The following is a 12,457-nucleotide window of genomic DNA, read 5'->3' as shown; positions in this document are numbered from 1 at the left end:
AACATCAACAGTTTACCACCTGAAAAAAGTATGGTCCTCCCATCTCACATCAAAACAAATGCTAGATTTAAATATGAAAGATAGAGACACCTGGGTGGCTCAGTGGTTGAACATCTGCCTTCGGCTCAGGTGGTGATCCCACGGTCCTGGGATGGAATCCCACATCAGTCTCCCCACAGAGAGCCTGCTTATCCCTCTGCCTGTGTTTCTGCCTCTCTGTGTCTCTCATGAATAAATAAATAAAATCTTAAATAAATTAATAAATATAAAATATAGAAGTCAACTTCTTTTACAGATACGGAGTTTTACAAACAAAAAAACATAAACAAGAGAAAATAAAGAGGTAAGTCATAAAAGAAATGCCAATGTTCAATAAGGTCAGGGGAAGGTATTCAGCCTCACGGGTTAAGGAAAGGAAAATTCACTGTACAAATATGAACTCAAAATGGATGAAAGACCAGAATGTGTGGGCTAAAACCGTATAAGAATTTTAGAAGAGGGGCACCTAGCTGGCTCAGTAAGTGAAGCAAGCAACTCTTGATCTTGAGGTTGTGAGTTTAAGCCTCACATCAGGTGCAGAAATTATTTGAAAATAAAATCTTTTTTAAAAAAGTTTTTTTCAGAAGAAAACACAGGTGTAAATCTTCATGACAGGTGATGATTTCTTAGATAAGACATCCTTAAGAACAAGCAGTGAAAGAAAAAACAGTTTATGGACTTCATCAAAACTGAAAACCTTTGTACTTCCAAGAGCTGCCATCAAGAGAGACAACTCATTAACTAGGAGCGCATTTTTTGCAAGTCGTATCTCTAACAAGGGATTTGCGTTTAGATTATATAAGGGACTAATAACAAAAAGGCAACCCAGGGGAAAGGATGTGAAGAGATATTTCTCCAAGGAAGATGACAGATGGCCAACAAGCACATAAAAAAAAAATGTTCAATATCATTAGCTGTCAGGGAAATGCAAATCGCAACCACGATGAGATACCCACTCCACACCCACAAGGATGGTTATAATCAAAGAGGCGGATAATAACAGTGTTGATGAGGACGTGGAGAGACTGGAATCCTCACACACTGCTAATGAGAATGTAAAATGATGCAGCCACTTTGGAAAACAGCCTGGCACTTTCTCACAAGGTTAAATATACAGAGTGTGTGTGTATTCATACACATAAATCATATATATATGATTATAAATATATATATACATGATTATATATCATAAATATATATATATATGATTTGTCAGTGATGCTCCTAGGTATACACCCAAGAAAAATGAGAACATAGGACCACACAAAAATTTGCACATGGATGTTTACAGTCACATTGCTCGTAACAGCCAATAGGTGAAAACAACTCAAATGTCCATTAAATGTGAGCAGATACACCTAAAGGTGGTACACCCATACGATGTAATATTACTTGACAAGAAAAAGAAATGAAAGTGCTGACACATGCTACAACACGGATTAACCCTGAAAACATTATGCCAAGCGAAAAAAATCCAGACACAAAAGACCAAATAGGCAAATTTTATAAAGACAGAAAGGTTAGTGGTTGCCAGGGGCTGGAAAAGATAGAAGGTTTGGAAGTGACAAACAGGGAGTGGGAGCTTTCTTTTGGGGATGAGAAAAGATTCTAAGATTGATTGTGCTGATGGCTGCACAACTCTATCTACTAAATAAAATATTTATATACTAAATATCCATACTGAATCATATATACTAATATACTAAATATTGATACTAAATTACTAAAAAACCCTTGACTTGTATATCTTAAATAGGTAAATGGTATGGTGAAAGAATCATATCTTTAATAAAGCTGTTTTTTAAATAAAGAAATGCAAATGTAAACAATAATTATGTTGCACGTCTACTAGATCTCCATCTGACAATAAACTTCCCAGGCAGGGGTCCCTTGTCCATCCTATAACCCCTGACCTCCCTGACAATATTCACCAGTCCTAATAAAAAGACTAACACAAAGTCAATGCTTAATAACAGAGAGACACTGCCCAGCCAAGCTGCCATAGAATAACTTCTGAAAGGGAAAAAAGAGTTTGTTTCCAGTATGACTTTCATGCTTGAGTTAGAGATGTTCTCCTATATTGTCTCTCTCCACCCCAGACATGTAGCAAGAATTTATCGAATAAAGTTACATCTCCACTTGCCTGTAGAGCACCTTTCTACTCACTGCTTCTACCCTGACCAGAGGAAACCATAGTTAGAGATACTCTGGGTCATTCCCCAATGTTCTGAAGACGTCCTATCCAGCCTCGTTCGGGTCTCGCCTCAGTGTCCATGCGTGAGTACAACCAGCAGGTGTCGCTGTCTAACCAATCTTCAAATATGCTAGCTGCCAGCAAGTGGAGCATAGCTCCCCCTTTATGCACAGTGTGGGCTAAAAGCATAAAGAACTTCCTTCCGAGCAGTACAACATGGAACAGGAGAGAAAAAAGAGTAATTGTAGAGTGGAAAAACCCGACCAGCACTATGTCAAATAAGGTGATCAAGGTTAACATCAACAGTGATAAATACTGTTGATAAGGAATGTCTTTCATATGATGTGATAAGAATGGCACCTTTCCTCCCAAAACATATTACCCCAGTTTAATCATGAGGAAAAACGTCAGAACTGAAAAAAAAAAAAAATCTCAACTGAGGGGTATAAAATGCCTGAACGAGTACTCCTCAGGACAGCCAACAGTCATCGAAAACAAGGAATCGCAATCAAGAAGAGCCTAAGGAGACATGGGTGGTGGCGTCCAGGATGGGACTCTGGAACAGAAAAAGGACCTTAGGCAAAACTGAGGAAATCTGAGTAAGGGACTTTCAGTCAATAATAATGAATCATTAAGTGTGACAAGTGGGCCACTCCCATGTAAAACGTTAGGCAAAACCAAGTGTGGGGTAGATGAGAATTCACTGCACTACCTTCACAGTAACTCTAGAAATCTAAAACTGTTCTCAAGTGAAAAGTCTATTTAAAAAATAATAATAATTCATTAGCTGCCAATTTCACCAAACTGGGATTCTAAACAGTTCCAACTGTTTAAAGATTAATTTCTTCCCCCAGGAAAGAGTGTAGTCCCAGGCAAGTCCCATCATTTCTGCCACAGCATATTCAGCTTCTTCTAACGAAGAGAAGCACTGGAAGATGTATTCTTAACATGAAGACTGGCAGTGCTAAGAAGTTATTCAACCAAGGTTTTTACTGAAAGATAAAGCCCTTTGAAAATGTTTTATGATCCAAACTACACCAATGCCCCCAAAGCTCAAAGAAACATCTGGGGTCTTAAATATTTATTATTTCCACCGGGGGGAAAAAAAAGTAGTCAGAAAAGCACTCAATATATACACTGGTTTAAGGAGTCTTTTAAATTTTATTTTTAAAACACACAGGAGCAATAGAGAAATATTATGCTGCTTCAATAAATGGAGGTAGGTGGCTTTTGGTTTTTTAAATGAAAAACGGGTTGAGGGGCACCTGGGTGGCTCAGTGGTTGAGCGTCTGCCTGGGGCTCAGGGCATTATCCGGGGGTCCTGTGATCAAGTCCCACATCGGGCTCCCTGTGAGGAGCCTGCTTCTCCCCCTGCCTGTGTCTCTACCTCTGTCTCTGTGTGTCTCATGAATAAATAAATAAAAATCTTTAAAAAAAAAAAGAAAAAGAAAAACTGGGATTGAGTGGCTCATGTGCTAGATTCCTGCTCCCCAAATTACTCATGTCTAAAGAAAGCCCACCCAGCTATAATCCAAGGTGTCGTTCTTCACCTGCTGGCAGCCACCCAAACCTCAAGAACAGTGTCTAGAAGGGTGAAACAGTCTTTAAAGAGGCAGCAAATAAGAATTAGGACTCTCCATACCTCATAAAAACGGTTATAATGAAAGTGAAAATCTACCCCACGTCACTCAAGAAACCAGCAGGATAACAGCAAACCAGAAACCCAAACCCCAAGGGTGAAATACATTGGACAGTACCCATGAGAATGTTTTACATCTGATGGGAAAATGTGGCATAAAACAATCGCAGAATTTGCCCCCAACGTAAGGGGTTAGAGCTGAGCAAACACCCCCAGGAAACACAATGCAGGATGGAGAGAAACAAGCTGTAAGGACTTAGTACCTACGGGAATGAGATGAGTGGGCTGGGACTCTTCCAGCTTGTTCCTCAGCCAGTCAAAATCCTGGTACCTCCGACGGACCGAATACTCCGGCAGGTCAAACTCCACCCGTGTACTCTGCAAAGGAGAAGAACAGAACAAAATACACGTGAGGGAACAGTAGCACATCTTGGCAGAAAGGAGGGGAAAAGCTCTCTTTGAGTAACCAAGCTGAGCACGAACACACTTTCCACGGAAGGACCAGCCAAAAGGTGACGAGTCCAGGCCCCCGGGACCCAGCTCTTTTGTCAAGGATCTAAAATGGAAATGTTGAGGTTTTGTTTGGTTTTGTTTTCTCTAGCCTTAGGAAATGGAACTCAACTGTCCCGCAGAATGTGTTTAGAAACATTTGATTCATTTCCTCCAGGCTTAACTTGGAGGATTTCTTTTAGCAGAATAATTCCACAGAGGATATTGCTACTGATCCTTTAAAAGAAATTAAGTCTCCACCTCCTGCTACATATGCTGACAGGTTTTACCTAAGGCAGGTGAGAGACAAATGAAAAGACCTAATAGAGCACTTGCTCATTTAGGAGCTGGACTGGATGAAAACAGAAAAAGTTTTGCCTCATCTTCCATTTTCCTCCAGAAGCATAACCTTGGAACCAGACTGTATTTTCGGTGATTAAAAAAAAAAATCTAGAAGGAAATAACAAAATGTCATTGTACTGGAGAAAAACCTAAATCTCATCCCTTTTCTTTTCTCCCCCCCATTTTTCAGGCGTTTAATGTTTTACATCAGCCATCGCTTTTCTTGAAGTCTTCTGAAATGTGATTGCAGCACTTTGATATGAAAACCAGTACTAAACAAAAAATTAATTCATGGCAAAGCAAGATTTTTACACATTAATTTGCCCAAACTAAAACTGTGTCTCAGCTAACCCATTTTTTTTCCCTATAAGGGCACAGACTATATGAAAATTATAGCTCTTGGAAATGAAAGATCAAAATTTTAAAAATGGTCCAAGTTACATTTTATGAATTTACTCTTTCAGGCCAGAAGTCTGTTTTAATCCAAGACACCAAGAAAATCTTAAAAACATATGAACAAGAATCATCCAACAAAGAAAAAGCTGTGAACAGCTTTGGCATTGAGAATTACGATTTCATCCTCCCCAGAACCTGTGCTCACACACAGTCTAAGCAGAATTTTGAAGTCAAAGGACTTGGTCTTGGACTGAACCTCAATTAACTCTTTCTGCATCTCTTTTCCTTTTCAAAGTCCCATGCACAGCCTTTCCCTGTGATGGAGGGTAATCAGTGGGAAGAGGTGAGGAGATTCACTCAACCTAAGTATTTGTGGTTTATTAGAAGACTCCTAATAAACAAGACCCTATTAGAATTAGCATTATAGAATAGGGAGTGGGGGGGGGGGAAGAATGCCTAAATTCAAAGAACAAATCACTGCTGATGAATTTTCATGCATAAGGCGATGGAAATTCAAAGGGCAGGGAGCCTGACACTCCTCCAGAGGCTGGGCGAGGAGAAGCCTGTGCATGAGCAGTCCTAGCATCTGCTTTGTTTCTGCTGTAAACAATTTTAGTTTTGGCAGAATTGATTTTTTTTTTCCCCTTCTACATATTCAGGCTAGACATACTTATTTTAAAACTTCAGGAAAGGGGGACCTGGGGGGGCTCAGTCAGTTAAATGTCTGACTCTTGGTTTCAGCTCAGGTCATGATCTCAAGGTCATGCTCTCAGGGTCATGGGATCAAGCCCTGCATGGGGCTCCATGTGTAGTGCAGAGTCGGCTTGGGATTCTCCCTCTCCCCCTCCCTATTCCCCTCCCTCCCACCAGTGCATGCATGTGTGTGAGCGCTCTTTCTCTCTCTCAAATAAATAAATAAATAAATAAAATCTTTTTTTAAAACACAGCTTCAGGGGGTATGCCGGGTGGCTCAGCGGTTCAGGGTGTGATCCCGGGTCTGGGGATGGAGTCCCGCATTGGGCTCCCTGCATGGAGCCTGCTTCTCCCTCTGCCTGTGTCTCTGCCTCTCTCTCTCTCTATCTCAATCTCTCTGTGTGTGTCTCTCATGGATAAATAAATAAAATCTTTAAAAAAAATAAATTGAAAGCTTCAGGAAAAATAATGGATTAAAAAAAATAAAGATCAGTTCATAATACCTCTAAATAGAGAAAAACACTATTATGGTTTATATCTTTCTGTATTTTTTCTAGGCATATCCATTCATTCACTCATATTTTCCAAATCTCTAACAGCTCTTAAGTATCCTTCTGTCAGTTCAAATCTACATGATCATTTTTAACACATATATAGCACTCCACTAGACAGATATACCACAACAAAACCAAATCCTCACTTAAGTTGTTGCCGATCTTTCAATCAATAAACAATGCTGTAGTAAACATCATCGGGCATCTGTTTGTTAAGGCTTAAATTCCTTAAGATAGAATTACTGGATAGGAGAGAGTGTTTGTATATGTATTTTATAAAATGCCCAATCTTTCTTTTTTAATTTCAAATATTTATTTATTTGAGAGACAGCAGAGCAAGCAAGAAGAGAAGTAGGGAGGAGGGGCAAAGGGAGAGGGAGAAGCAGGCTCTCCACTGAACAGGGTGCCCAATGGGGGCTCGATTCCAAGACTCTGGGATCATGACCTGAGCCAAAGGCAGGTGCTTAATTGACTGAACCATTTAAGTGCCCTGCAAAATGCCCAATCTTTAAAATTTATTAGTGGCTTTCTTTTTTTCTGAGAGAGAAAGTACATGTACATGAGTGTGGATTGGGAGGAGGGTTGTAGGGGAGGGGACGAGGGAGAGAGAGAGAGAATCCCAAGAAAGCTCCATGCCCAGCATAGAACTCAACAGGTTGGGGCTCTAACCCATGACTCTGAGATCATAACCCTCGCTAAAATCAAAAGTTGGATGCTTGGGCAGCCCGGGTGGCTCAGCGGTTTAGCACCGCCTTCAGCCCAGGGCCTGACCCTAGGGTCCCGGGATCAGGTCCCACGTGGGGCTCCCTGTATGGAGCCTGCTTCTCCCTCTGCCTCTGTCTCTGCCTGCCTCTCTCTCATGAACAAATAAATAAAATCTTTTTTTAAAAAAAAGCAAAAAAAGGTTGGATGTTTAACCGACTGAGCCACCCAGGTGTATTTTTAATTACATTAAAATTTAACTTAATTTGCTTCAAGAAATATAACAACTTCTAGTCTTACCACATTTTCTCATCACCAGTGGTTATCTTTGATGGACTTATAACTGAAAAATAATATGTCATCTTTGTTTTGTTTCTTTAATGACTACTGGAGTTGAACATCCATTGAAATATTTGTTGGCTATAGATTTTTCTTTTGTGAGGGATCTCTTTTATAAATTGTCATTTCAATGTCTTTAAGTCTTTTTCATTTGTGGAAGTTCTTCATAGCCATTTATCATAATTTCCAAAGGATTTTTCTAATACAGAATTTCTTTTTTTTAAATATTTATTTATTTATTTATGATACACAGAGAGAGAGAGAGGCAGAGACACAGGCAGAGGGAGAAGCAGGCTCCATGCCGGGAGCCTGACATGGGACTCGATCCTGGGACTCCAGAATTGCGCCCCGGGCCAAAGGCAGGCACCAAACCGCTGAGCCACCCAGGGATCCCCCCTAATACAGAATTTCTAATTCAGTCATTTTTTCCCTTTATGGTTGCTATTTTTTTTTTAAAATATCTTATTTATTTATTCATGAGACACAGAGAGAGGTAGAGACATAAGCAGAGGAAGAAATGGGCTCCCTGTGGGGAGCCCAATGCGGGACTCAATCCCAGGACCCTGGGATCACAACCTGAGCCAAAGGCAGACGCTCAACTGCTGAGCCACCCAGGCATCCCTCATTGCAAACTTTTTAAAAATTCACCTGTATTCTCTCTTTTATTTATCATTTGTTTGTTTCTATCTTTAATTACTGCTATTCTACTTCTAGGGATCAGCCATTAGAAAATACTTTTTAAACTAGCAAAGATATTTGTATAATGATGTTCACTGCAATACTATTTAAAATAGCAAAGGAATCAAAGCAATCTAAATGCTTAACAATAAATACAGTTAAATTATGGCATATTTATTCTATGGTTATCAGTAACCATGTTATAAGACATCTTTAATAACAAATACGCTTCAATATGCTTTTATGAGAAAACAGCAAGATTCAAAATTAATTGTACATACGTTATGATTTCATTAGTGTTAAAAATGTGGATATAAAAGGTTAGAAAAAAATCTAGAATTCATAATGACAGCTGTCCTCTTTATACTCATCCTTATTTTCAAATTCTCTACCATTCTCATATAATTCTTTGATAGTCACACCAAAATAATTGTTTATTTTTAAAAGCTTCTTTATGAACATATGGATTAAATAAAAATTTGTTTGATGCTTTGGAAAGCAATAAGGTTTAAAAAAAATCATCCTGAAGCAGAAGGATGCTCACACTCTCTGACTGAATATTTGTTTTACTTACTTTTACCACAATTTGTTCTAGAAAAGACACGGAGATACATACGAAATATGATTAAATGACATTAATTAGAAGTAGGAGAAAGATCAAGAAAGAACAAGGACAGAGAGAAAAAGTAGAGCCAGGAATGAGGCTAGTAAAATACACTCACTATGGAATTCTGCTCACTTGCTAGAACTGGGCCAGAGACAGTACTATGAATTTCTGAAGAGAAACCCAGTCAGCTGTAAGACTCACAGTACTCATAAAAATATGCAGGCCTATAAAATCCCAACTATGAGTCTGTAGTAAATTTTTCCTCTGTGAAATTCAAGGTCTAACTTAGTAAGGAAAATAAAGTAAAAAGAGTTTGGTTCTATTTTTCTAGTAACAACAAAAAGAGAAAAGTGCACACCTACAGTTCCATAATTAGAGACAACCACTACACTGTTTTGTTCTGGGTCCTTCCACACCATGATCCATAATCTAGAATGTCCCATGAGGTCACACAGTCATGGGTACACACCTAAAGTCAGATTCACAAACAGGTAACTGAGCACAAGGGTTGTAACGAAGAATATTCATTTTTGCCATCACTCCATATGAGTATCTCTAGACACATCACAGAATTTAAATTTTTTATTTTATTTTATTGATCGATTGAAAATTCAATTCTTTAGAAGACCTCGCACAAAGCCACAGGGCAATCAATCACCTGGCAGGGCACCTGTGCGTTGAGCCTCACCTTAACCACAGAAGAACTCTTATTCCCCAGGAGCTGATGTGCCTAACTACTGTGGCTTGGAGCCCTTCCAAAGAATTTCCATTCAATCTAAAATTTACAACCAGTTCACTCTAGAGAGATTTGGTCTTCATCAGAAATGCCATTTGTTCAGGCCACAACTGAAACCTGTGAAGTCTGAGTGACCGTCCCCTTTCCCACAAAGGGACCTATTCCCTTGTCAAATATTAGCCAGCTAATCTCATTCTGCTTCAAAACACTGCTACCCTAACAGAACACCTGAGAATGATGACCAGACAGGCTTCTGGTCTCCTCATGCTCCACGGAGCTTCATTTCTCAGAGCTTTACACCAAGCCTTCTAGAACACCCCTTCCATAATAAACAAATTTCTGTGGTTCTTCCACCTATTTAGATTTGGAAAGCTAGCTCTCCCTGGAGACCACAGCCTCCCTGCTGTCCCAGCAGGTGGAAAGTCGCTTGTTTTCTCACATCTCACAAACTCTGCCCTCACCCCCAACACCAACAGTTGCTATTGATAACCCCCTCATTCCACACTGCTCCTCACCTCCACTGCTCCACGGCCCCGTGAAAATCCTCTTGAGGCTCATGCCATCAAGATATCTACATCTCTGTCCCCCTCACACCTGTCTTCTACTGACACTCTATCAATTCTCCTGATTCCCAGAGAATTCTAGTGCCAAAGGGGCTTCCTCTCCAAAGCCCCTACACAACCGGGGGTGCCCTGGAGATCCAGGTGTTTTGCACACACAACACCCACCTTTGAGCCAATGATATCTCCTCCTTCCACTCCCCTGCTTCCCCACAGACTTTGTCATCTGGCATAAATTCAGACCCCCCCTCTCTCTAACCAGCACCTCCTGGATTTCAGACTTCGTTTCCCAAGACCCCTGGTGTTTCAGCCTCTTGGGACCTACAGTCCCTTGGCATTCTGTCCAATTCTATCTTGACTTCCTTATTCAGCATCAACTCCATAACCTGTCACTTCTCTTATTTGCCACCATCCTAAATGTCCCTTCCCCTACTGTCCATTCACACAACTCTGGCCAAAATGCAACCACGCCCTTCCTGCTCTGCGACACCCGGGGTGTGAGCACGCTCCTGGAGGAAAGACCACAGCAGGCCGACACGCGAACGGACACGATAAAATCTACCACCGGACCCTCAACGCTGCCAGGTGGCCCTTTCACACTTCCGAGGTCAACTCTCCCTCGTTCTCCACGTTGGTTTATGCAAAGCCCGCAGTTTTGAAAACTTCCCAGCCTTCCCTCCCGCTGGCTCTTAGCAGAAGATCATCACTATTCCTAACGAAAACTGCAGCTAGAAGCACAGAACCCTCAACTTCCTGCCACAAAACAAAACAAAGCAAAACAGAAACTTCCCTTCTTCCTCTAGAAACAAGGGAAAGAGTAGACCTCCCCCATCGGATCCCCCATCGGAGGCCACGTGCTCCCTCCACGTCGGCTCAGGCTTCTGTCCATCCCCACTCGGCAGCTTCCACCTTCCCCTCCCGGCTCACCTTAATGCTCCCTTCTCCCGCCACGCTGGCCCCTGGCACTCACACAAGTCCTGTCCATCCTTAGACAGAAGAAGTGACCCCGTCCACCCAAACCCACACTCCTTCCAGCCCCTGTTCTCACTTCACTGCCAAACCACCAACACTCTCTCTTCTCGCTCACTCAAACCCAGAGCACGCGTGCTGGCCGCTTCTGGCCCACCTCCCCCCCAGGGGCAGTGTGGCCCCCAGAGTCATCAGGAACCCTCTTGCCACCAGATCTAACTTGGCTTTGTAATCCTCGTGTCCTTGACCTCTGAGTGCTATTTAGATGCCTCTGTGGACCACGGAGGCTTCTAAAACAAGCAGCTAGTTGGGTGCAAGACTTAGGATTACTAAGGAGATGGGTGAGAGACAGAGGAGGATGGCTCCCAGAGGAGGGCAGCTGGCCGCGCACAGTGCTGGGAGGGGGGCAGAGCTGTCCCTCTCTTGAAAATCGTGCCTGTGGAAGCACAGCACAGACCGATCTAGATTCCAGCCCAAGCTCCACCACGTATCAGTTGCAGGTCTTCGAGTAACTTTCTTAATATGTCTGTGTCTCAGTTTCCTCATCCACAAAGGAAAAATACCACCAGTACCTGCCTCATTGAGTGTGAGGATTAGCTGACAATATATTTAGGGCAGGTAGCACAAAATAAACGATGGCTCCTCCAGATAGCGGAACACACACAGTCTTAGAAATGATTGAATAGTCAGGCTTTGCCCTCAGTGGGGTGTCTGTTTGAGGTTCTCTCTTTCCCCTTGCCTCTCCCCACCCTCCCCCCAACTCCCTCTCAAATAAATCGATGGATGGATGGATGGATGGATGGATGGAAGGAAGGAAGGAAGGAAGGAAGGAAGGAAGGAAGGAAGGAAGGAAGGAAGGAAATGATAGCATAAGGTGTGCTAACTGGCATTTACTAGCACAGAAAGATACCCAACACATGAAATGAATGGGCAGCATGCAAAATACTCATTTTTGTCAATGGCTAGAGACAAACAGTTCAGAAATTTATAAATGATTATTTCTGGCTGGTGAGCTTATAGGTGTTCTTTCATTGTTTCAGCTTCCTTGAGTTTTCTAGTTTCTCTACGATAAGCACACTTCTATAAAATAAAAGGTTTCTATGACCAAAAAGTACAGCACACAGTAAGTGCTCAGTAATTGGCTATTATGATGATGATACTTTCTAGGAGCTTGCAGAGAAAAGACCCAGGATCCGCCTGCCCTCAGAAGGCCGGGCTGGCTCCCCAGAAAAGAAAGGCACCCATCACTTAGATTTGGGTGCTTAGATTAGACACTGCTTTGCCTAGGCTGGCTCTCAGCCCTAGGCTTGTTTTAGCTCAGGCAAAAGCAGCTCTTTGTCCGGCTTTGGTCATTAGGAATCTGAATCAGGGCAGGAGAGTCAAAGCTCAAAGTAATGAAGTAAGTAATTGTACAACTTCATCCTGTGATCATTAACTCTGCTAGCGAACCACAGAAGAGTGGGGGTCCCAGGGCAAGATCAGTGTGTGAGGCCCTGTGCTCCTGCTTGTCCTCTTCCCCT

At 41.8% G+C, this 12,457-nt stretch overlaps 1 protein-coding gene across 1 annotated transcript in view; it reads right to left on the bottom strand.

Annotated features, from left to right (window-relative positions):
• SNX30 (sorting nexin family member 30) overlaps nucleotides 1-12,457 on the bottom strand; it is a 106,673-nt gene that overhangs the window by 44,344 nt on the left and 49,872 nt on the right. Inside the window, 1 exon segment of the mRNA XM_072842372.1 lies at nucleotides 4,140-4,250. Coding sequence (XP_072698473.1) covers nucleotides 4,140-4,250 — 111 coding nt within the window.

Source organism: Canis lupus, chromosome 10 (assembly GCF_048164855.1).
Source record: "Canis lupus baileyi chromosome 10, mCanLup2.hap1, whole genome shotgun sequence".
In the NCBI taxonomy this organism is placed as follows: Eukaryota; Metazoa; Chordata; class Mammalia; order Carnivora; family Canidae; genus Canis; species Canis lupus.
The sequence above is the reverse complement of the archived record's forward strand: the minus strand, read 5'-3'. Positions and strand labels throughout refer to the sequence as shown.